This window comes from Poecilia reticulata, chromosome 17 (assembly GCF_904066995.2).
Source record: "Poecilia reticulata chromosome 17, P_reticulata-male-v2, whole genome shotgun sequence".
NCBI lineage: Eukaryota > Metazoa > Chordata > Actinopteri > Cyprinodontiformes > Poeciliidae > Poecilia > Poecilia reticulata.
In genome coordinates, this window is record NC_088846.1 from 20,449,412 (window position 1) to 20,475,013 (window position 25,602).

Sequence of the window (25,602 nt, forward strand, 5' to 3'; positions counted from 1 at the left end):
TACTAAACAGTAAAATAAAAAAATATATATATATTAAAACATGCCCACATAACATGGCAAGTTAAAAGAAACCAAATCAAACGAAACATGTACATAGTTTTAAATTGCTTTGTGCTTGATAACACAAGTAAAAGTGAGAACAAAGTTCAATATAATTCTATAAACTTTCTGTTAAAATTCGCTGCTCTTGAAATGTATTTTTGACTACTGGAATAATTAGTCAGCTCAGCTGTGAGTTGTCGACCGTCCCACCAGCTGCGCCGACTCAGTGTCTCTTCACCTCAACACACGCACACACACAATTACACACAAACCAGTCGGTCACGGTGGTCCAAACAGGGACACGTCAAGAGGCTTCCGAGGAGTTTCACGAAGAAAATTATGGGGATTCACTGAAGACATTACAACTTTCCTGAGTAGGCAGCAGTCAGGCTCAAGGAACCGAGAAGTAAGAACTTATTAGGTGAATGATTTGGACTAATGTTTTTTGAGATGCATGTTAACGTATATTTCTGATTCTACCATTGGCTAATGGTAGCTAGCATGTTAATCTGGCTAACCTGCCCTTTAGCTATATGGAAGCAACTTGACTGCGAACCAAATTTAATGGGTTTATCATTTATCAAACGAATGAATGTACCTACCGAGTGTTCATCGACACCATCTACCGAGTGAGTTGCTGTCATTAGCTAACGCCTGGCCGTTTGACATTAACGGTAACGTAAGCTCCAACCGGGCGATAACTATGGAGCTAGCTGAGCTTAGCAGAGCCACGACTCCATTCATTTCCATCTGTCCAGTGTTCCTCTGTTTTTCATTCACGTTTTCATTAAGTTAATGTGTAAAACCGTGAAGCAATGTGGGTCAAAGCGGATGCTAATTTGTGTTTTCGTTTTCTCTTTGTATTTCCGCCTGTTTTATTCCAGCGTGCGTAATGTGTCGCGTTTTTTTGTTGTTTTTGTCGACGCTGTGATTTCTAATATTATGATATCTATTATAATTTTCTGATGTCTATTTATAAGTGCGAAGGTGGCAAAGTACACGGTGTTAAGATCAGCTGACCTGTGTTAATTTGCGTTTTTAAATAGATTACATGAGTTGTAGCTCGCTGACACCGCGGAACTAAACACCTGTCTGGGGGGGGGGACACTGAAAACACAAGCACCTTGTAACTCAAACTGTTATGCAGCAACTTTAATACTAAAATACTTCAAATTTAATAACGACACCAGTATATATCAGATCCTGACCTATACTGCAATTTAAGCAGTGAAGCCAAAGTCACTTATTTTTGAGCCAGACATGTTTAGTTGTGTATTTAAGCAAATTAACTACCCATTTGCTCAGTTTTTGTTTTTAAATCTACAGGCAAAATATAATGCAATTATAATAATAACCATAGTTCATTGAAGTAAGTGTGATGAGTCACTGATGCAATTCAAATGACTTTGATCCAAACCAGTAGCCATTAACTGTTCCCACAGACCTTTTAATGTCGGCAGAAAAAGTGTGGGAGTGAGTGAAGTTTTGTTTGTTTGCTGTATACAGAGAAAACCCAGCAATGCCCTTCCTTCACATGTTCTTCACTAAAAAACTGAAGTGTTTTCTCGCTTTCTGTCCTTGTGGTTCATTAGAGATGAATTGTCAGAATTAGGAAAGCATCAGATCTCATGAGTGCTCTATTTCCTAAAAACAAGTGGCAGTTCTTCTTTATTTTCTTTCTGCTCATAATCTGAACCATCGGCTTCTTTACCTGCTTTCTGGTGGAATCTACCCTTTGAATGGACAGTAGACGACAATTTTGGCACACAGGCAAGTGGACAGTGTTGATAAGTCAGACCTGATATTAGTTTGTTACACTCCTAGTTTTGTAGAAAGACCAAAATGGCAGAAGGTATGTTTCGGCATAATATGAAATAGAAACCTACTACGACAACCTTTAAGTTGTCCACTTGTCTTTGTACTGGTGTATGAATTTGTGAGCATTTTGAGTGTGACTGGGTTACTGAAACTCTAGTATAACAGTTTTGAAGTGACTATCACTTAAAAGTGCATAACTGGTTCAGATGATTTATTTTTGAGAAAATAATTTCTAGAATTATAATGATGCAGGCTTTATAACTCTAATCAATATGTTGTATTGTTTAAAAGTAGATCTTAAAACAATCTTACACTCGTTCAAATAAAAGCAATTAGATTGTGTATCACATTTTTATCATTCAGTAAGAATCTCATACTGGTTCATGGTTAATATCTTTTAAATAAGGAAAAAACAGATTTTTCAACAAAGGGTTATTAGTGAATTTAACATATGCCTGTTATTTTTTTATATAGTCACATATCCCCGATGAGCCCAGAAATTTGGAAACTGTCGTTCCTTCTAGATTGATCAAACCTTTCAGACTGGCACATCCGTAGTAAATGAATCATTGATTTTGGTTGACAAGCCTTTCAACTTGAGTGGTATAAATGTATGTGTTCTAAAGCTAATAACAGGGCCGTTTGTCCTCATGTTGTTGGCTGTGTCACTCTTCAAACTTCCTGAAAGGGGTGTGGGCTGCAGGAGCAAAGTTACAAATACTGCGTCTGTCATTTCCTGAGGAAACCCTTGTTTTTAAATTGAACTAAATCCTACTCATCGGCGCCCTTTTTAGTGATCAACAAATTTTACTTTCTTTACTATTTAAAGAGCAAGTACTGGGTCCTTTAAAAAAAAAGCTTTCTGTTTTAAAAGAGGTATGATTTGAAAATGTCAGAGTTAACATTTACACTCTTTGTTTTGTAAATGACTAATTCCCAGCAGCTAGGAATTTTTGGTGTACTGTGGAAAATAAGCAAGGAAATTATACTTTGGAGGAATACTAGGGATTATTTATTAGCACTGCAGAATGTGGAAAAATTTGAAAAGGGCTCTGCCTGTTTTAGGTCATCTTGGTTTAATTATACCCACATAATGAGTTGGAAGAGGAAATTCCAGTTTTGTGTTTATGCTTGAAGTAGTGCAACATCAACCTAGTCAGTGACTTATTTGGCTTAGTCACATTGTGATTATGTTACAAGTTATGTTATATATGACTCTGGATGTACTTATAATTATATAAGATTTTATTTTGATCATAATCATTTTAAATATTTTCATCAAGTTAAAGGTTTCTATGTTCATTGCTACTAACTTATGGAGCTTGGTTATTTGCTACCTTTCATGCGCTATAATATTATAATGGTCTTTTATCATTAGAAATGAAATACATTCAGCTTACAGGACTTTGACTTTCTATGCTGTTCTGTTCTGGATATAAGATCAAACTTGAACATGTTTTTAAAATGTTTCACAAATCAAAGGTATTTTTTAGCTAAACTCTACTCTGTGTTCAATAGTCCTGTCACGATAAAGAATTTGCTGGCCGATAAATGGTCCCAGAAGTTATTGAGATAAACAATAATGTTGATGTCACCCACTCAAAAGACTGACTCCAAAATGTACTTACTAAATGTTAATAAATCTTAGATCAGTATGGAATTATTCAGGCTTGATCGGATTATTTTACACTAAAATAGACTATGAGTTCAATATTTAATAATTTTATGGAGTGCAAGTCATTTTAATAACAGAAAACGGCCAAATGCTGAAGCTGTGAATCAGATGTTTACATTATCTACAGGAGAAAAAAAGAGTTTATGGATTGTTAGGATTATTTTGTTAGAGTAATCGTTTTGTAGATCACAAACTATTTTAACACAACTCTTTGTCTCTTATAGAGTTTTCAGTTTTGGTTCGATCTGCGTAAATGCTTTAGATACCGGTGTGCAGCTGATCCAATTTAAATTCCTTCAAAAACAAAGAAAAACCTTTTCACTTACACTTTTTACTCAGTCTTCAAATGTTCTGTTCAGTGCTTACAAACTGTTCTTCTCTTTCTTTTGACTCACCATTTATTTATTGTCTACTGTATACCCATGGGGGTTCTTAAAATGCTAATTTAGCCATGACGAAGTAACGCTGACAACAAATGAAACATGCTGTGTGAGACACTTCCTCTGGATGAGAAAATTATCCCGTTTTAATATTGTGAGATCCTGGTATGTCCCTAGGCATTGTGTGCATCATTACACACTTGTGAAAAAATATCCTTACCATTTATTAATTTGTACTTCATTGCTGTTTTTTCTTTCAAAATGAGTTTTAGCACAACAAGAAAATAAGTCTACAGCTCTATATGCCCAAGTGCTTCTTTTTGGTTTGTTTACAAAAGACTGAGCAGATGAGACAGTGGGGTTGGGGCCCTTTTTGGAGCAGCCTCATGCATTATTTTCATCCTGGGCAGTCAGTTGGGACCCAGACTAGCCAGAGTGATCCTGGAGGCCAGATCGGGGAGAGCTCCTTGATGAGAAAAACATGTTTTTGTCATTACTAGTTGGACTGCATTTCATCAGTTAGTCCCACAAATCTTTCATTAGACTGTTGAATGTAGACATTCGATCATCTCAAATGTTCTCATGCTTTCAGTGTTTGCAGTTTGTTTTGTAATCGCCTGTTCATTTTGGTGAACCATCTTATTGATAAGGAGCAGCAGAAAGCATGTTGAAGTCCAGCACACTGGATCAACTATAGGCTATCTTAGCAACTTTGCATCGCTCACCTCCACCTCTCTTTTGATAAGTCATGGACAATAACAAGAACACACAGTGAAGATTGTAATGTACATGTGACAGAAAAATGGTGCAGACGACAGCGGCTTGGTAGTTTTCTCCCCCCCCTGAGCTTTTACTCTTATCAGAAGAAAACATTGCGTATTCGTTCAGAGGAAATAGCTTCACCTTATCAGCCGTACACTGCCACTGTAGAGATCCCATCCCATTGGCTTACATCGCTGTACCCTGGCAGCTGACTGGATGAGTACAAGTACACGTTCTGAAGAGAAAATCCCAGAAGAAGGATGGCGGTGTTTACGACGGTCTTGCACAATTGCCACAAGTTCCAGATAACGTATCTGTATTTACCTCAGGGGCAATCATTCAAAGGTGAGTAGGTGGGTCCTATTGAATATTGGATTCAGCATGGCAGCATTAAACTATCGCCGGGATCCAAAGGCAAAAGGTATTGGTCCCAGGAGAGTATTCTGAGGTCTGTCATGTACAGCCTCCGCTCCTCTTATTGAGATGAAGAGGCAGAGATCCTGGGCAAGCTGGGAGCTCCTGGGGAGTAACACAGAGGACAACACAGACAATAGTGAAGCTGATGAGTCGTCCTCTCTGAGGTCATCTTGGTCCCTGGTGAGTGTGAAAGGGTTTTGTAATTGGTCACAGCTTATGGTAAAAGACTGGAGACCCTAATGTTGTCTATGAACTCAGTTTTGTGAAAATGGGACTGGGATTTAAAATTTTGTGGCTCTTCTGGTCAAATGTGTTAGTTCATAGAACAAGGCAATGGCTTGAAACAGCTCAACCATGTTTGATGTGAGGCCTTCTCCTCATGTCTGTGTATGTTGAAGACTGATTCTTTTCATCTCATTCTCTATATTAATATGGTGCAGTTGTTTTTTTTAATTTTTTTTTAATGCATTCATGGACTTTTTCTTGTTGTCATTCAGAAGAGCCGGCCTTTGGATTTGTAATTTTACAGCTTTCTTGTGACCGTTATCTTTCACTTTTAGTTTAACTAGTTTCTAAATGAGTTTTTTACCCTCCTTGCCAGAGAGACAATTTTTTTAGTGTCTCTCACACAATGTCTTCTCTTTTTTTTAGTTTGACCTCATTTTAATGCGGATCTTACCTGACCTGAAAATGGTTTGAACTGTAGTTACACTGACAAAAAATGTTTAGCAATTTATTGAACTACTGATTGAAAAGAATGCATCAATTTGTTTGTACTTGTTTATTTTCTGTTTGCCTGAAATAAAATTATATAACACATTTACGGTTATTTGATAAATATTTTCAATTCAGTAAAAATCTGAAGTAAAAAGTTGAAGAATGTGTTTTGACATGAATGGGAATATTAAAATTTTTATTCAAAGGTACTGCTTCTAGCAGAAACCTATTCTTTTTATTTTACTGTCGGTATGTTTTTGATTTTAAAACGAGCCTTAGACAAATGAATATGTAATTTTATATAACTTTAAAGTTCCAATTTAACAGTTTTAAAAAATGGAAATCAGTAGTGGTCAGTAAAAGCCTGTAACTATCAGTACATGTCTTATTCAAATATATTCACATGACGAGTGATTGGAAAGCAACTTTCGTGGTCACAGAAAACCCGTTCCTAGCATTGAGCTCTTCTCACTTGCATTTAATAAGATGAGTTTGTACGTCGGCTCAAGATTTTCCAAGCTCTTGACATGGCAACTTTATTGGAAAATATCTGCAAGTTCAACACCAAAGAGATTATCTATCTATATGTTTTTATCTTTTTCAATATCAAAATTTATAGGTTGTAAAAGAAACTTGTTTGGAAAGAGAGCGAAGATCACGAAATTAACATTGGTCTATGTGTACACATTTGTTTTAGTCTTACGGAAAAATTGCGTCCATTACTGAAACATCTTATTGTTGAATGATTTTCTTTTCTTTATTTTGGTGACATTTAGGTGCATACATTAGCAGCTTGCTCCATTGAGGTTAATATGTCACCAAATGTTCATATTTATTTTTTCTGCCCTTGAAAAATTGCCCCATTTGCTCCCACCTAAATCCTCTGTTAGTCCTCTCGTGGTGAGATTGCGAACAAAGGTTACTGTGGTATTGGACAAAATCAGGTTATATAAACATGATGAAGTCAACATGGGAATTTGTTGACTGGCTTCACCAAATTAGACCCTGACCCAGCAAACTGAAATCATGTTTATTTGTGAAGTTAATGGTTACACATACAGTCTCTGTTGCTGTGCTTCAATAGCTTTATCAAATTCAGTCTTGGCCTGTATGCCATTTTCTTTGCTTTAATAATTTCAGCAAACTGCAAAAAATAACTTTCTGCTTAAACAAATATATCTGTAAGGATTAATGTTTTTAAAATCGTTTTAATACTAGTTCTCAACCACAATTACAAATTTAGCAAGGCAGTAAAACATGAGTAAAGCAGTTCGCTGGGAGTTGTGACTCTAAACAGAATGTCAGCTGCTTCCATTTTTGCAGAGCAGTGGGACCTCTGTTTGGGGTTATCTCATTGTTTTGGTCCATCCATTTGCCGCTCACTCTGTTGTTGCTCATGTTGGGCTGTGGCCAGAGATAGGAAAACAATGCTCTCTGTCAGTCTTTAGGTTCAGAGAAACAGCTGTAGTGAAGGCAAGCAGAGAGAGAACTAAAATATAAAAGGACAAGGTTACTTCATAAACGGTTGAACTGTGTTGTTCTGTGTATTCATAAGATCTTACTTTTAAATGTAAGTAAAAATTGTTTTTTTCTTTTTTAACCTTAAAGACGGACACCATGAACTACGTGGGGCAATTGGCTGGTCAAGTTCTCGTAACGGTCAAAGAACTGTATAAAGGCATCAATCAGGCCACGCTGTCGGGCTGTATTGATGTCGTTGTTGTCCGCCAGAGAGATGGGACCTACCAATGTTCGCCGTTCCACGTGCGCTTCGGCAAGCTGGGTGTCCTGCGCTCTAAAGAGAAAGTAGTAAGTCTAACTTTTTGTCCTCAAGTTTTCTCCTTTATACTTTTATGTAGATTGATGGCTTTAAAGTTCTTGTGGAAAAAGCATTTCAAGATGTATTAAATAATTGCCTTTATTTGATCTACAACTGATTTCCATCTTGGTGCCGAGGTGGACGTCTTGGCACCGAGATTTTTCTTTTTAAACGTTTTCTCTTTTGAAACTGACATGTCTAGCATATGGACATTTTTGATTAACTTTCAACATAGATGTATCAAAATCAAATTCTAGAGCTAACTGTTAGTTAAAAGCAGCAGTGTATAAAAGAAACCATAAGCATATTTCTGCATCCACCCACATGGTACAACAGCTGTTACTTATCTGGTTGCTTCTACAAGCAAGCAGCTTTCGGACTACCAGTTAGAGCTTTTTGCTAGCAGTGCGCACAAAGTTAATTTGAGCTATCACTGAAAGATGAAATGATTCACTTATCTGTCCTCGATAGATTTTTCATCTTACCTGCGTTAGTCATGAGTCAATTGGCAATGGATAAGCAATCTGCAGGCATAGCAGTTTAAAAAAGGCAGCTGTTTTTCAGTAGTTTAGTTTTGCTCAATATTATGTTTTTCTTCATGTGTGAAAATAGTTTCATTACGGGTATTCAGGTAGTATGCGTGAGCTTATCAACATTACTGTGGATTACATAACATTGTACTTTGTTCCCTTGATGTGCTAAAACCCTCTTTTCAGTCGTAAAAAGAGTAATGAAAACATATTTTATTGTGATGCAAAGAATTTGATTACAATAAAACTAACACAACCAAATTATACAACTGATTGCATACAACTAGTGCTGCACTTGTTGTGCCCAACTCCAGCCCTGAAAGACCGCTGTCTAATAGTTTGTCCTGCAGATGTTTTTGTGTGTTACCACACCTTACTTGAATGGATGAGTTATTGCTAGGGCTCTGTGGCAAATGACACCAGGAAAGTAAAACCATTGGGAACGTGTGTGTTGAAGCATGGCCACAACAGGATCTGAGGAAGGTGACCCTCTGGGAATTGTTTTGTGGACCACTTCCCTGCCTGCAAACGACTATATTTAATACTAGTGATGTGAAATATTTTTTTTCATGAACTCATTATTTAAAACGTGTCATAGAAATAATTAAAAAAAGATGTATATTATTATTTTCTCCATAAATCTGCGTTCCTTATCAACTGTTATGGTGCAACTCATTCATTAAAACAAAAGTAGATTACGGGGTGCAGCCTTAAAGATGCACACTTGTTTTAAAAAAAAAAAATCAGTAATGTATGCTGCAGTTTTAATCATCCACAAGAATGGCTCTGGCTTTCCATTAAACAAACACATAGAGATCACAACATGTGACTCCGCCAGTACAGATGGAACAAAGATGCTTCTTTTTTTCCCCAAAAATAGTTGATACTATTTCTATTTTTTCTGAGGTGGCTCAATTAATATTGGCTTTGGAACAGTTAGGTTATTTTCAGTGCTTGCTTCTCACTAGGGTATAGACTATTTTTGTAGCACATTTTTCATTAGCCTAATTGCTGAGAAGGGGCAGAAGGATGCGTCCAGTTTGGTAGAGATGCTTCGGTATGGGGAGAGAAATTTACATCGGTGTATTGCAGCATGCCCATCTTTTTTTTATGTTCGGCACATTAAAATTGGGACTGGCATTTAAAGTTAAAATACAATTTAAAAACAAATTGTTTTCTTTTTCCATATTTTTTAAACGCCAACAAAGGGATAGCCATTCAGGATCTCCAAAACTCCCTTATGTCGTCCGATGTGCAGATATCTAAAACAAGTTGCTAAGGATGAATTAAAATGTCAGCTCTTCAAACCTTTTGACTGGTAGAGTACTTCCACACAAAAAAATGACCCAAATTAGAGAATGCTAATTACAAAGGCTCAAAATATGTCGGTATTGATATTAACAAGAAGAGTACTTGTCCTGCAATAGGGGAGTTGTGTGTTTGATTTCAGTTTCCTCTACCGTTAACATGTTTAACTGCAAGTTGTACGAATGTGTGAGCCGTGGTTTGTATAACTCGGAAAGCGCATCCAAACTTCAGTTCACTTGCCATTAGTCTTTTTAATCTGAGCAGAGGAATGAACCAAATCTTAGAAAAAGCATACAGATAAAAACTAATTTTTCATGACCATGAAGTTGTACTTCTCACGTTTTTCTGTTTAGAAAATGGATGTATCAATGTGGTTGGAGTAAAAATTTACATTGGTTTACTCAAGTGAATGAATGAACGAATGAAATATTTTTATATCCGTGCCCATACCTATAAAATATAATTTGAGTGGAGCGCTTGTTTAGAGAGTCTCTGAAAAATCCTTTTTACTGGTAGACAAGAAAAATTTGTTTTAACCCGAGTCTGTCTACCCACCTAGCTAGAATGCTGATGGGCCTGGAAAGGAATGAATGGGTTGTTTCTATGGCAACTGCTCTACAACTTGAATGCATGGGGGAGGGAAGAAAAGGTCCTCAGTGGCTCACAGAAGGGCTGTTGTGTAACGAACATTTATACCTGTTCCTAGGCACAGTTTTCAAATCGGTGAGGACTGCTGCTTTGTGTATTTATAGCCTTTTGGGAAGTTATTTCATGAAAAATATTTGTCTTTTATATGCAGACATTTTTCAACATTAGTTGGTCGCTTTGGAGGGCAACCACAGAGTATTCCTTCCATTTGAAAATATTAATTGAACACAGTTTTACCATGGAAGCTAATATCTTTCTCTAATTCGTGCTTTGCAATATTAAAGTAAATTAACTTAGTGAAACTAATGCAAGTTCATGTAATAAATACACTAATCAATAGCATCAGCAGGTACCCATTACCTGCGCTGAAAAGTAGCTCAAGGATGATATTGGCAATGAGCTGTTGGAGTGAATATAACCACTTGAAGTGAATCTAACCTCTCACTGACTGTAAGTGGATAAGGAGAAGCCTCATTTATTCTGTCTCATTATTAATTAGAGCCTGAAATTCAAAGCCACACTCAGATTAGTTGCTATAGTTTCCTTCACCAGGTGAAATTTCATCTCTAACCTGTAGAGAATCCAGCATCTGCTGAAAAGTTTAGTACAACACATGGAAAAATCCAAGCAGCAATCTATTAAAGGGAGGACAAAGAACATTCTGGTGGCTGTGGTTTTCAACCCAATATTGATGATCTGGTGTCATATTTGAAGAGCTCTCGTGTGCCATAGTGAGCCTGGTCTGTAGTGTCTTCCAGATGTTACTTTTTTTTATTTTATTGTGGCGTTAAATTAGAGAATGGGCTCCATTCCACTGGGGTTTCCCCAGCAAACTCAAAAAGCCTCGTTTTATTGGCTGCTCCACAGAATAAAAGCCCTGGGGACTTGAACACTTATTAGGATTTATAATCCCTGAGGTGAAACATGAGCTTTTCTAAACAGCTTATGTATTTTTTACTTTAAGTGCCATCTTTCTGATTTTTAGATTGCATAGCTGATTAAACCATTGCTTTCTTGTCAGACAAAATGTAGTGCATCTAGGCTGGTTCGCCCAGCCTAGCTAGACATGAATCTGTCCCTATGCGAGAAGTTGAGAAAGAATACCTTTGGAAAAATACAGCAGAGAAAAAAGACATTTTTACAACTTGTTGGCAGCTAACTACTTTTTTTTATCGTCTCCCATTTTACACCCCTTCTTTTTGTTGCCTTCAGGCATAAACACATCTCTGAAGCACTGTAATGTCTCTGATTGCATACATATTGATCTGCTCCTTGTGTAAAAGTGCACTTCAAACTATTCATATTCATATTCAGACATGAACAAAAAGAATATATATATATATATATATATATATATTATAGCTTTTGGACCAATCAGACCTTCAGGTAGAAAGCTTGAAAGAAAAATGGAGCAACTTACCTGCACAATGTTAAAACTTCCTGTTAACGTCTGTCACTCAATCTCTTGCCCCCTGAATGAACCACAGACGAGTCTTGACATGCTGTGGAGAAAACATCTTGCCTTTAAATATCTTTTTGCACTCAGCCTGGTGTGTTCACTGAGCTCAACAAAGATCAGTCCTTTGAGTTTTAGACTAAAATGGAAATTCTTTCAAATGGCCTCAAACTGGCCATCTTAAACCACTGTTTGCCAGAATCTTCTTATAAAACCCACTGCCAATGGAACTGATTACTTTCTTAGTTTTCATGTTGTTGTTTGATGGTGTTACAAATATCAGCTTGAATTTTCTTTAATGTTTTCAGATTGATATTGAAGTGAATGGTGATCCTGTGGACCTGCATATGAAACTCGGTGACAACGGAGAGGCATTTTTTGTCCAGGAAGCCGAAGAAGAAAATGTAAGCGTAACAAATGCACACATCATTAATTTGGAAATAAAATTAAACTGTTTATGACTGAAAGACAAAAGTTAGTTCAAGTTTCAAATAATGCATTTGAGAAGCAATTAGGCAGTTTATAATCCCCTTTTCAACAAACCACTTTCTGATGTGTTTGTAAAGAAAACAACAAGGTCTGTATTGAGAAATCCACCCACTTTGTTCAGTTGACACATTTGACAGTTGCAAATGTTTCTCCTATCATGACTGCTACTTCGTTGCATTGGTACTTGCGTCTCTACATCTACTGTTGCTTAAGCTTTCGGACGTACATTGACAAATTTCCACTTCAGCAGATTATTCCTGCCCACTTGGCCACATCCCCAATACCCACCGAGAGTCACCTGTTCTGGATCTCGGCGGTTGAGAACCGGGCACCTAAAGACCCAATTGATGACGATCCTCTCGACCAAGAAGACCCACCTGACCCCCCTGCTCCCAGTGCCACTGCCACAAAAAAGAAAAAAAGACGAAGAAAGAAGCACAAAGGAGACCCTCGCAGAGAAGAGCTGACCCCACCGGTGTCTTCTGGTAATTCTGTCGCTGCTACAACTGCTGCTGTGCTGGGCACTGGACAAAACGAAGAGATTTTTGAGATGGATCTCAGCTCTGATGAAGAATCCGCACCACATGTATCGAGGTAGTTTTGGGTTCAAGGACTGCTGGGAAAGGCGCTTAACAACATATATATTTATATATATTTTGCATTCTGGTTGTAGGTCACCTTCAACTTCAACAATCCGTGACATTGACCCCAAACTACCTACAGTCAGACATAATCTGGAAGGTTACCCACTGTCTGACAGTGAATGGCCATCAGGTGACGGGTATGTGTAAAGCTAAGCTTTGCATCCCGAGTTTATCATAGATGCATAAAAGGTTCATGTTTTGCTCATTGTGTTTCACTTCCTGCCTTTCAGTCATAGCTTGTCTCAGGCCTTTTCCCCAAAGAGTGACTCTGAACTGGTGATGAAGTCTTCAGAGAGTTTGCTGAGGGCTGAGTCCCATATGCAATGGACCTGGGGGGAGTTTCCAGAAACAACCAGGGTAAGCACTTCTTGTCTGTAAAAGTCACAGCAGATGCCAATTTGCCATGTTTTCTGAAGTGACATCTGCCGTTTTTAATATCTAGGTCACACGCAAAGAAAAACCTGAACCAATAAAGACGGTGACCATCACCCCATCAGAAAGCACCCACTTCCGCGTCATCCTCAGCTCGGAGGCTATGGCGAATGAAACGGAGACTGAAAAGGAAGATGGAGGCCCCTCAGTGTGTACCATAGTCAAGCCTGAGCCACGTACCCCTGTCACCACCGTAACACCTGACAGCCTATCAAGCATCAGCACCGTGACGTCTGAGAGTCCTTTAACCCCAACAGAACCTCATGATGTCCTTCCATCCAACGTGACCACCTCCACCCCTTCAAACAGCCAACATACCGATTCACCCTCCAAGAAGAAAGGTACACCGGGTGTCACGCATTCTGGTTTGCAATGAATAAAAAAATAAATAAGCAGAGCCTCACAAAGCCCTTGAACTTTGACATATTGTCACATTACAACTACAAACTTCTGTGCATTTTAACAGAATTGGTTATAATCGACCAAAACAAAAGCAGTGCATAACTATGCAGTAGAAGATGAATGATTTCTGCTGGTACATACAATTTAACAAATGGCTCCTAATTAGTAAGCAGTCCCTGTCTTTTCAACCTCATTATAAATTTTGCTGTTCTGTAAATTGCACGTTGTTCATCTTTGCCACTGGCTCACTTATGTCGCCAACCCATAGAGATCCATAGGCAGAAATCAAATACCATTCAAATCATGCAGCTACAATTGCAAAAGGTTCTTTCAGGGTAGCTGAATAGAATGGCACAGATATTCACTTCTTTTGTTGTTTTAATCACACAAAATCTGAGAAAAAAAAAAACATTGTTTATGGTTGTAATTTGGCAAATTGTAAGAAAGTATAAGTGCTGTAAATACTTTCCTAAGTCACTGTAAAGTAGCAAGTGATTTTATGCGTTATATGCAGGAGTCCCAAAGAGGAGTCAGCATCAGGGTCCAGAGGACATCTACCTAGATGACCTAAATGTCCTTGAACCCGATGTAGCTGCAAGATATTTTCCCAAGAGGTTTGTTCATGCAAGAAACACTTAATACGTTCACTTCTTATTTATTAAACACGTGCTGTATTTTAAAACTGGAAATCATATCAGTTTCAACCTACGGCTTTGAACATCCTTAACTTTTTGTCTGCCTTTCTGGTCTGTTTGTTCTTTCTTCCGTCAGTGAGTCTGAAGCAACGGCAAAGCACTGGATCGACTCAGAGATGCATTCTGGTTCCCAGTCTCCACAGTCCGTGGGTAGTGCAGCTGCTGACAGCGGGACAGAATGTCTTTCTGACTCGGCCAGTGACCTCCCTGATGTCACTCTTTCTCTGTGCGGAGGTCTCACAGAAAATGCTGAAATATCCAAAGGTCAGCAATAAAGTGTGCTTGCTGTTTTCAGATAAGACATTCATATCAGCTCTTTTATACACAAACATATTTGTTTATTATCAGTTTAGATGTTTGTTAAAGCCTTTCAGGTAGAGAAACTAAAATGTGCTAGAAACTGGTTACATGTTACACTTTACCTGTAATTAATTTTGAATTCCATCTGTGTTTGCAGAAAAATTTATGGAACATATCATCACATATCATGAATTTGCTGAAAATCCAGCAATCATAGACAACCCTAACTTGGTTGTAAAGATAGGAAATAGGTTTGTAAGCTTTTTGATTTATTCTATTCTATTCTATTGAAAGCTTTGTTTTGTAGGAGTTCGTGTCTGATTTAGTTTTTGTTTGTTTGATTTTAGGTATTATAACTGGACACTAGCTGCACCCTTGATTCTAAGTCTACAGGCATTTCAGAAGAATTTACCAAAGGTATTTTTTTGTTAAATTTATTTTGTATTTTAATTATTTACTAAATTCAAAGAATGATTAACTCGGTAGTAAATGTTTTTTGTTCTTGTTTACAGGCTACAGAGGAGGCTTGGATGAAGGAGAAAATGCCAAAGAAATCAGGTCGCTGGTGGTTCTGGCGAAAAAGAGCAGACAGTTCAGTCAAACAGGTAGGTATATGCTCCCCTAGGTAATACAAGAAAACACTTTGCCCACATTTTATTAACATTTTTTCCCAAATCTAGATTCTATGCTACATTAATTGCTCCTAATACCTTCCCTTTTCTTTTTTTTTGCTTTAGTCTGAAACGAAGCTTGAAACCAAGGAGTCTCAGCTAGAGGAAGGAGAACCCTCCATTTCTCACGAGAAATTGGTTTTACCGTATGTACTATGCATTCCTGTTTAAAAATGTGGAAATATTGAACATCAAACCAAATCTGGGCTTAGCACGGAATTGGAAAAAAGATGTTTGTGAATTCAGGTGCATCTCATTAAATTGGAATTTTAAAAGTCATTTCAGTTATTCAATTCAAAAACTGAAACTCATATTGTATCTGATACTTTATACACAGTTTTATGCTAGAGCTGCCATTAAAGGAGTCTTTCTTTGGGATAGCTTATGGATTTCGTCTTTGAATAATTGATCTAGTTATCTTTATTTATTAATTTTGGGTTTAGCTTTAAGATGGCACATGGAGGTAGCTTATCAGTTAAATCTGGGTCAAAAATGTAATCGATAGAACACCTGTCTAACTTCAGAGCGCGTTCAACAGCTTGGGGGGAAAAAGGCTAGCTTTTTTTTCTTCCTTTCTGGCTCATTATGATCCCTGCCAACAGATCTCTGCTTCTTCTCCTGCGTCACTCTGCTACTGCAGTGCATAACAAAACTTAGAGTATATCCAGACCTCTTTCATAACCAGGCTTGCTTTTGAGTGACTCGACACACTAATGTACAGATGCACATACATATTGAAGGGACTCGCTGCGCACACAGGACTTCGAAGGAATACTGTTGCATCTGTTTTTATTGGTCTTATTAAATATTCTGCTTTTATAGAAACAACATTTAGGATCATCAGCAATAATCCAAAATCAAAATTAAATAATCTCATCTTTTAATAATTCACTTTTTGTATTGACTTACTGAAATAAGTTCATCCATCTATGATATTTTGCTTTGAGATGGACCTGCAGCCTGCAACTATAAAGTGACTTCATTTAATGTCTAATATACGTTTTATCACTGTATTTTTTCACTAGTATTTCATGGGGTAAATAATAAACATAACTGTCCTGTAGGCCGAAAGCAGGAGACACCTCGAGTGATGAGGAATCCAAGGAGGTCAGTGCTGCGTCCTGCCAAGAGAGGCTACAGCCAGCAGAAGGACATCATTCCATCCCCCACACTTACAGGAAGTCACTACGTCTTTCCTCAGATCAGATAGTAAGTTCTTTGTTGCTTTCTAAAATAGAATAGTTGTTCTTTTGTCTCATTATAGTTTTTTTTTTTTCCTTTTTTTCTTCATTTTAGGAAATGTGCTTTGATGGCGCAAATAACTGACCTTGGCACTGTCTAAGCATCAGACAGTGCCAAGCTCCCCCTGCTGGCTAAATATATATATATTGTTATGCTTGGTGCCAGTAGGGGGCTCTCAAGACCTGTGCAGATTTTTGCATTATGACAAAACAATTTGTTCAGCAGACCATTGCCTATGTTTGGGTTTTTTTTCTTCTTGTGAATGAAATAGATTCTTCCTCCAGATGGCCTCACGTTTTTCATTCTGTTTTTTTTTCCCCAGGCTAGTTTGAAACTAAAGGAGGGACCAAATGACGTGACATTTAGCATTACCACTCAGTACCAAGGCACATGCCGTTGTGAGGGGACCATCTACCTGTGGAACTGGGATGACAAAGTCATCATCTCTGACATTGATGGTACCATCACCAAGTAGGTGTCTCAAAGGAAAGTTTAGAGGCTCAGTAGGAAATAAAAATCCTAAACTTTAGAAAAAAAAGTCTGTCTTGCATTTTTTTATTTTTTCATTTAGTGCAGCGCATATGGGGAGTTGGGGGATTATTTTTGGAACACTTTATTGGGTTTCTTTTGTATAAATACATGCAAATGTACTGGCTTACCATGCTGCATATTTTTAGAAACTGCTATTCATCCCTTTGTCATGCTGGAGCCTCTTTGACTTTTGCTGCAAAATGGTGATCTATTTTAAAATCAGTGAAGGCCCAGATTGTCAGTCTTGGATCTTGCTCCGTAAACATTCATTATGCAGAAGTGGAAACTTTCTTTTTTTTTTTTCTTTAGCAAGGCACCATCTGTAGCTCAGCACTCTTTATTGTCACTGATATAACTTTCAGTTGGTATTTATGGCTTTCAGCTTAGATGATCAGATTAGACTGCAGGGCAGACAATAACGCTATATATAAATATTTGCAACTCGTGTGGAAGGTTTGCTGCAGTGTTCACATTTATTGTCACTTGTTCATCTTGTTGATATTTTACTACAAGGCTGATGGGGGGGGCGGGGGGGGAATCTCCACATGGGCAGAATCAAATTTTTTGTGCTGCGAGTCCCATTTCAATCAACCAATCAAGTTTATCTGTGTAGCACATTTCAGCAGCAAGGCGGTTCACGGTGCTTTAAATAATAAAAACGCTCAATTTTAAAGAAAATGCCATACAGTCAACAATTGAACAAACTACATTTTGGTGAATGCCATCACCAAAATTCTACACCTCAAATATGTTTGTCAAGACTGCAATAGTATTGTAGATTACATTATAAATCTCTACTGATAATACATGTTTTCAATCTTTAAAAATTGAAAGAACTTCTTACTTAAAACTATCTAGAATGTTGTGCTGCTTTTTTTTCTGTTTTAGTAAATTATCTCACCGATAGTTCCTCTTTTGAACCAAAACTGATGTCTGCAGCTTATTTCATGCCTGTTCTCTGACGTTTGACATCAAACAAGTCCAGATCGACTGGAGCTTATTATCTCAGCAAACCGCAAGACCAGCATGTGACGTGATGCTCTTTCAAGAACAGGTTGAAAAGTACAGGATCTATAATGAGCCCATTTACATCTCGTTCTGTCAGTGCACACAGCCATAAGCTGAGGGTGACTCTGTGTCTTCCCTATGGGGCCAGTAATTCTCATTAGCAAAGGAAATCCCATAAAGTTTTATATTCACCATGAAATGTTAATGTAGTGGGGTGTGCCCTTCTCTGAACAGTCTGTACTAAGAATCCTATATATTTTTCTTTGTGCATATTTAAGCTGCAACTTTACATCTCTTCCATTTTGCCTTTTGAGTGGCCTGCCTCCCACTTGGAGGCTTTTCCAACATAATGTCAATAATGCTCGTTTGTTTTTTAGATCAGACGTGTTTGGACAGATTCTCCCACAGCTGGGGAAAGACTGGACCCACCAGGGCATTGCCAAGCTGTACCACTCCGTGGCCGAGTAAGTGCACAACAACCGGGATTAATTACAGGGACAGAATGAATGTTTGGTCAGCGGTTAGGAGTGCCCGTCTTTGATTCCCAGTTGGCTTTCTGTGGAGCTGATATTTCCTCTGTGTTTGCGTGGGATGCTGTGAAGTGGATGACTCAGTGTGCTCAATTATAATCACGACTTAATGTTTCTTTTAGCGAGAATTAACTGGATTTCTAAGAAGTAATTCAATTTGTAGTCCTAAATTTGCTGCTTTAAGTAAAGATTAGAAAAATTACCGCCACACAGGAGAAACCTCGGTGACTAGAACAACTACTGTAAAATCTACACTTGAGTAACAATAAAATTCTTGGAACTTTTTCTCTCCAACCAGAGGAGCTCCCGCAGTGACGGGTTTCTCTCACTGGGATGTTCAACCGAGAGGTTTAAAAACTTCTTTGTCCCACGGGCCATTAGGCTTCACAATGCTGTGATTTCTGGGAGGGTTAAGGGAGGGAGACGGAGTAATTAGCATTTTTAATGTATTTAAGTTCCTTTACTAGACTGTTTTTAATGTGTGTATATTGTGTACGAAATTTCTTAATGTTGTGTGGATGGGAATTAATGTGTGAGCAACAGACAATCTTAATTTCCCTATGGGATTAATAAAGTTTTTTACATTACCTTACCTTTTATCTAGAAGTTATGGGTTATGATGATGATGATGGTGGTTGTTTGTGCAGGCTTGGAGTCATTTTCTCTCATTTGCAGGAATGGCTACAAATTCTTGTACTGCTCAGCTCGGGCTATCGGCATGGCCGACATGACGAGAGGCTACCTGCAGTGGGTCAACGATGGAGGCATCATCCTGCCACGAGGACCGCTCATGCTGTCTCCCAGCAGCCTCTTCTCTGCATTCCACAGGTACAATAAAGTGTGATGATGGCCAACACTTTCCTCCAGAAAGTTCTCATGCACATTTAACTTGTTTTCTCTCTTGAAACCTGGATTATTTCTTTGGTAAATAGAGACATATTTATATTTATTTAATACTTGAGCTTATGTATGGTAAGAATCTTGGCTGATATTTTGTAGTTGGGGTATAAATGACAATTTAATTCTATTTGCTAATAGATTCAGACAGAAAAATTCATTTTCTGATCAAGACGTATTCGGGGTTTAAACTAATCGTTTATTATTGGATAGCTTTCAGCATTTGTGCTTTTTACTCATGATATCTTGTTGACTGTTGAGCCAGTCTAACCCTTCACCTTCTGTCAGAGTTGCTAGTTTTGTGTGGACTTTGCTGTCAGTGGTTTGATGGCTTTGGTACATCCTTTTGTCCTTGCATATCTTCTGTTTTTAATATACAACAATCTGTACTGGTTTATCATCAGATATGGTCTGAAAAAGTAATGCTGCAAAAGTAGTCGATCCGTGTTTATATTTTAATTAAACACTGCTTGGGTGCACTTTGAATTGTGCGTCAGAGCCGTGGGATTGTTTTACAACCTTGAAGACTATACATTGTAGTTGCTATGGCAATGTACTTCAGTTTTATATCCGATGGACGTCAGTAATTTTCAAATGTTGCCTTTTCAAAATGAGTGTCTTATTCGCTTCATTTTCCTGTACAGACCTTTTTTTTTATCAAAGTATTTTATTTCTTAAGGAGTCTTGGCATCTTTGGGTTGTTTTATTTGTCTATAAAATTATAAATTTAATAGAATGGATTATTAAAAAGTATGTTTGACATAAAAAACAACCTTATGATTTTAATATGGCAACAAACAGAGGACTCATGAAACTGTTCTTTTTTTTTTTGTTTTGTTTTTGTTTTTCCAGGGAGGTCATCGAGAAAAAACCAGAGATCTTCAAGATCGAATGCCTTACAGACATCAAGAACCTGTTTCAGAATAACAAGCAGCCTTTCTACGCTGCCTTTGGGAATCGAGCTAATGTGAGTTAATGCGTGTTAGAAAATCTCAGACTGCCAGATATTGAAGTGCTTGTTTTTCTACATGAACTGCTTCTTTTTTTTTTTTTTTTTTTTATTACAAGCCGTTGCACTCAAGGGTGTATTGCAGTGTCAACATGACTCTTTGGCTATCAGTTAGCAGACACAAACAAGTGAAATCGGTACAGGGCTGAACCAGAGTTGAGGTCACTTGGTAAGTTTGAGTCTGTGTGACCTCATGTGGAAGGGAGGGAAGCTTGGGCAGAGTATCATCCTCTTCTGTCTTCAGCTGTATAAACACATACACCCCATGAAGCAACCATAGAAACTTTGTTGCTCAGCAAAGGGGAAAAAAAAACATAAATTAAATAAGCACAAACGCTGATCTATTCTAGCAGCTGAAATATTTCAATCGAATGCTCTTAGAGGAACAAAAACAGGAAATATGTGATTAATGTCAGTGACATATCAGTGTGCATGATCATGTGAGGTCAACGTTTCTCTCGAGTGGCTTTCCAAAGCTTTTATAGATGTTATTTATTGAGGTTATAATTTCACTCTTTTTTTTTTTAAAGACTGTGAAGAGACCCTGATGTGTATTTCCGTCTACGGAACATGCACACCCAAGACATTTAACACTTCATTTGGATTCGTTTCAGTTCTAATTTTCAGCATGTGCAGTAAGCCTCTTATCATTCTCTCCATTCAGGATGTTTTTGCCTATAAGGAGGTTGGAGTCCCGCTGTGTCGGATCTTCACAGTTAACCCCAAAGGAGAGCTGATCCAGGAGCAGACCAAGGGCAACAAGTCATCGTGAGTAAATTAAAAAAAAAAAGAAAAGGAATGACCTCATTGAAACTGCAGGTCATTGTCTCACAGGGACTTTTCTTCACTTCCTCACATTCAACATCAAAGCTCTAAACTTGCTTTGTTTCATCCTTAAGTAGCTCCTGGTTGTAACTGTCTCAATTATTCTCCAACTGCCTAATGATGCTTCTGTTAACACTTATTTTGTTGACATTTAGGTTACTCTTTGTGTTAAAAAAAAAACCTACTGTGAGCAATTTTGCTGCTTCTGGTTCTATTTAAAGTAACAAAAGTTCAGTTTTCCAGTTGCTCTCAGGTTAACCAAACAGAACCACCTGGATTCAAATCAAGTTGATTTAAGAGCGACTTCTACTCTGATGATCCATTCAGGGCAGAGCTCAGGGTGAAGCCAGGGGGGAGCAGCAGAAAATCTGAAATGAAACATTCATAATGTGTTGATGCTGTACACAAATCCAAATGCACTTCAAAAGCTGAGATTTAGTTCAAGCCATTACTCTGTTTGGGTTCTGGGATAAGAAACTGAGTGTATGGCAGGATCAGATCAAACCAGAAAGACAGAGTATTCAGATTTTAACAGGACTTGCATAATATATAACCATGACCTCCTAAAGTAAAAGGTAGAGTAGTTAGATTAAAGTGTGAATTAATATTATCAGACTAAACATACAGTCAGACATCATGAATTAGCAGTTTTTCATTTTTTAGCAGTTCTGAATCATTAAAATGATAAAGTTTTTGTTTTTAGTATGACCGGTCTGCTACTGCCAGCAGAATCATACAAATATATAATTTACAAACGTATATTTTTTGGAAAAATTGAGCTCGGCAAATAATTCAACCCTCAACAGCAATTATATTTACTCATATAAAGCCTTTAAAAGAAATGAAACGTCTATTCTGACTCTAGTTTGACTTTGCTACAAACTCAGTAACTTCTTGTCTGTATGAGATGGAAATTACAGGCTTTGCAGCAGTTTCATCAGGGACTTTATTCCAGTAACACCATGTTGGAATCAAATAAAAACATCTCTTAAAATAAAATACAACTTTTCAAAACCTACATACTAGTAATCAGCCATTACCTAAAGGCATGTTGGGAGTCCTTTACTGTTGGATAAATGTTGCACATCACTTCTTGTAAGCTGCTTTTCTATAAATATGAAACGTCGGACTAAAATTCTCTAACACGCTTCTTTCCGTCCACAGCTACGGCAGACTTAGTGAGCTGGTGGAGCACGTTTTCCCTCTGCTGAGTAAAGAGCAGAACGAAGCCTTCGTGATGCCCGAATTTAGCTCCTTCTGTTATTGGAGACAGCCGCTACCAGAAATCAACCTCGACGAGCCGCTCTAACCGCTGCACAGACTCTCACCCAGCCATTCATCTGTGCGGGACAAGGCGTAAACACACGTGGAGTGGATCCAATAGCACTTAGGCACACACAGCTCGCTCTACGATTACCAGAGAAAGCAGGGTTAAGACGAAACTTAAAACATAACTTGAAAACTGTATTTATTTTTAACGAGTGGAGATTAACATCAGCTGAAACTTCAACCACTGGAAAGCGGACTAATCGCTCACTGGTGCCAGGTCGCTCTGCTCGACGACCGGCCTGTAGTTGAGTTGTGCAGGGATAGCAATCTAAAATAAATATTTTTTCAAACGGGATACTTTTAGTAACTCAGAAGGCACTCGGTTTCCTAATTTCATTTCATTTTACGCATTTCTTAATTATACGGTGTGAGAGGAGTTTGGCGTAGTGAGACCTGACAAAAAAAGTGAACACAGATTGTAACAGCTGACACTGATGTCAGATTTCCCCCAACCGTGATGCTCAAACTCATTGCTTTGCAGGAGCCTACTGTAGCAACGCTGCTTAAAGTTCAGTTTTTCTGACACTCTTTACTCACACCGCACATTTCTATTGGCTTCTTCTAAAGGTCATGAACTACGTGCGCAGTGAGTTATGTTTGATATTGTTTGTAATCGAGGTAAAAACTCCGAGTATGCCAAGAATGTATGGATCCGCACTTAGTTGTGGCAAAATGAAGCAGCTTCATGGTTTATTGTCCAGCGGTTGTTGTAAAATGTTTGTTCTGTTGTACAAGCTTTGCAGACTTTGTGTTCTGTTAACAACAGTAATTATTTAAAATTAATATATTAAGTTATTGATTTCTGTTGTAATTCCATTGCTTGTCAGGAAAAAAAAAGTAATTTATCTCCAGTGTAATGAGAAAAAGCTTAAAATGGTATTTTGTGTGGTTGGCCACAAATTCTTGCGCGCTTAACCAGAGCTGCTCAGCTTCGTGTCCGATCTCTCTTCAGTCATGTCTCCCACAGCAAGCTGTTTATTTTATTTAATGGTGGAGCTCTCGACATGTAAGGCACATAAAGATTCCTAGCAAACCTCAAAGTCCACAGCTTTAGTATTAATACATGTAAATATAAGCGATGACGCTCAAGTTGCGACAGCGAAGATGGGGCAGATCCGAAAGCAGCTTAAAAATTAGGGATTTCTGTTTGAAAGCTTCTTCTATGAAAGATTATAGGATGTTGGTGTGTGTGCGTGTGTGTATGTGTGCTTACCTAAATCACTGAGTGCTGCTGGTGGGGTGGCAGTATCCTGCACTCCTTCTTTATTCTCCCTCAGTGGCTTTTCCGAGACTTGTCCAATGCACTTTGTCTAAGCTGCAGACTTAAACACTCGCATCTAACCAACATGCATTTCATAGGAGGTAACCTAAAGTATGCCATTATTACAAAATGAAGAGTTCTAGTTTTGTCTTTAACATCTATCAGTTTTATTTCAAATATAATGATTTGAAGAAGTGTTTTGACAGTGGGGGGTTTTCTTGTTTTGCAAGTCAAAACTGGGAGTGAAATCTTAAAACAAACGTAAGGCTGTCATTCCGACCCCCCTCCCGTAGCTTCATTATGCGTGTGTAATTGTGCATGTTTATTTGTATGACGGATAATATGAGAACCGATGGAGTTTCTTTGATGAACAGAGGAAGAGATGTTAGTTCTAGTTTGGACATAAACAGGAAATACTTGACTTAACTCTTCCTTGGCTTTATGTGTGATTTAGAAGAACATGATTTAATGACCAGGATCATATCTTTCTCCTGAGTACAACATAGGATGTGCTTTAGAGAACTGACGGAGTTTGAACAAACAGAACCAGATTACGTGGATGGGACAAAAAAAAAGAAGAAAATAAAAGCACAACGTAAAAGCTATAGCTACATCTAGTTTCTCTTAGTTCGAGTAATGTTGCTCTGATGTTTTGTGATATATGATGTGTGTTTTTTGATTCCTTAGCGTCTTCTCTACAAAGTTTGAAGTTGGATACGTTTATCTTAGAATTAACAAAAGGAATTTCATTCTTTCTATGAAAGTAAAGCATCTTGTGTGAAAGAATCACACTTCATCCTCTATGATTCCAGGATATTTAGTATAAAATGCTCTCACTCACTGCTGTGAAAAAGGATCCGGTGTTTATGCTGATCATCACGTTTTTCTGTCTCGATGCCTTTTTTTTGTTCATGTGATTTCTTACAAACGAATATCATAATTTGTTTTGTTTGGATGTAACGCTTGATCTTTGATTGTTTCTGACAAATATAAACACCTTATATGTATGCTGTGTTTGATTTGTATAGAGATGTGGTTTAAAGTATGTTTGAAGAAACAAATCTCTGGTAAGAAGAAGAAAAACACAGGCCTGACGAAATTAGCAATATGTGGCTTGTGGTCTTATTTGTATTAAATATCTAACTAAATCCATTTGTCTCTGAATTGCTTTTCATTTCAAGTCAATAAAACCTAAAACCAAGGGCTGCTGGAGTAGCTCTGACTTTTAGAACCGATACTTGATGCCATTTATAAAATGCATTAAATATATTTTAGCTCAACTCCCTTAGGTTGTTAAATATTTCACAAATTTTACTCAGCATCAAAGATTTATAGAAACGGTAAGCAGAGCAGTTTTGAATTAAGATCAGAATTGGACTTTTAGGGCTTGACAGAAACTGAAATGATGTCTAGAAAGTTCTCGTCTTTGGAACATTTTCCAAATCTCAGGAGTGACGGGGGTTCTTGGGGAGAGACTCATGCACACCCACTTTACGCAATATTCCCAGGGAGGATTTTTGCCTTTTAACCTCGTCTTTCTTAGAACAACTTCTGAAGTTGGCCAAGTTTGACATTTTAAAAGAATCTGTTGCAACCTCTCTATCTTAATGTTATTTACAATACATTTGTTAATCATCTGCAGTTTCTTGGCATCTACAGTAGGGAACAAAAGGAAGCTCTTATTTTTGTGTTAGAAAACCCACCAAAAGTATTCACTCCAAAACTTTTCTTATGCTCAGGATCTCGCTAAGAACAAGAGTGGAAG

At 37.8% G+C, this 25,602-nt stretch overlaps 1 protein-coding gene across 4 annotated transcripts; it reads left to right on the plus strand.

The window, feature by feature from the left end:
- Positions 1–254: 254 nt before the first annotated feature.
- On the plus strand, positions 255–24,989 carry lpin2 (lipin 2). 4 transcript variants are annotated; one of them, XM_017310099.2, is made up of 20 exons: positions 255–448; positions 7,420–7,620; positions 11,881–11,976; positions 12,309–12,655; positions 12,735–12,842; positions 12,936–13,062; positions 13,148–13,478; positions 14,054–14,153; positions 14,311–14,498; positions 14,692–14,785; positions 14,882–14,951; positions 15,047–15,139; positions 15,272–15,351; positions 16,270–16,414; positions 16,770–16,918; positions 18,364–18,450; positions 19,192–19,344; positions 20,266–20,380; positions 21,087–21,190; positions 22,412–24,989. In XM_017310099.2, exons 2-20 carry the CDS (start codon positions 7,429–7,431, stop codon positions 22,554–22,556), a joined length of 2,724 nt encoding a protein of 907 aa, XP_017165588.2. In that variant the 5' UTR covers positions 255–448; positions 7,420–7,428; the 3' UTR covers positions 22,557–24,989. The 4 variants fall into 4 exon arrangements, with proteins under 4 accessions (XP_017165588.2, XP_017165589.2, XP_008432709.2 ...); XM_017310100.2 differs by having other exon boundaries at positions 262–463; XM_008434487.3 differs by lacking the exon at positions 255–448 and adding an exon at positions 4,643–5,274.
- Positions 24,990–25,602: the final 613 nt, after the last annotated feature.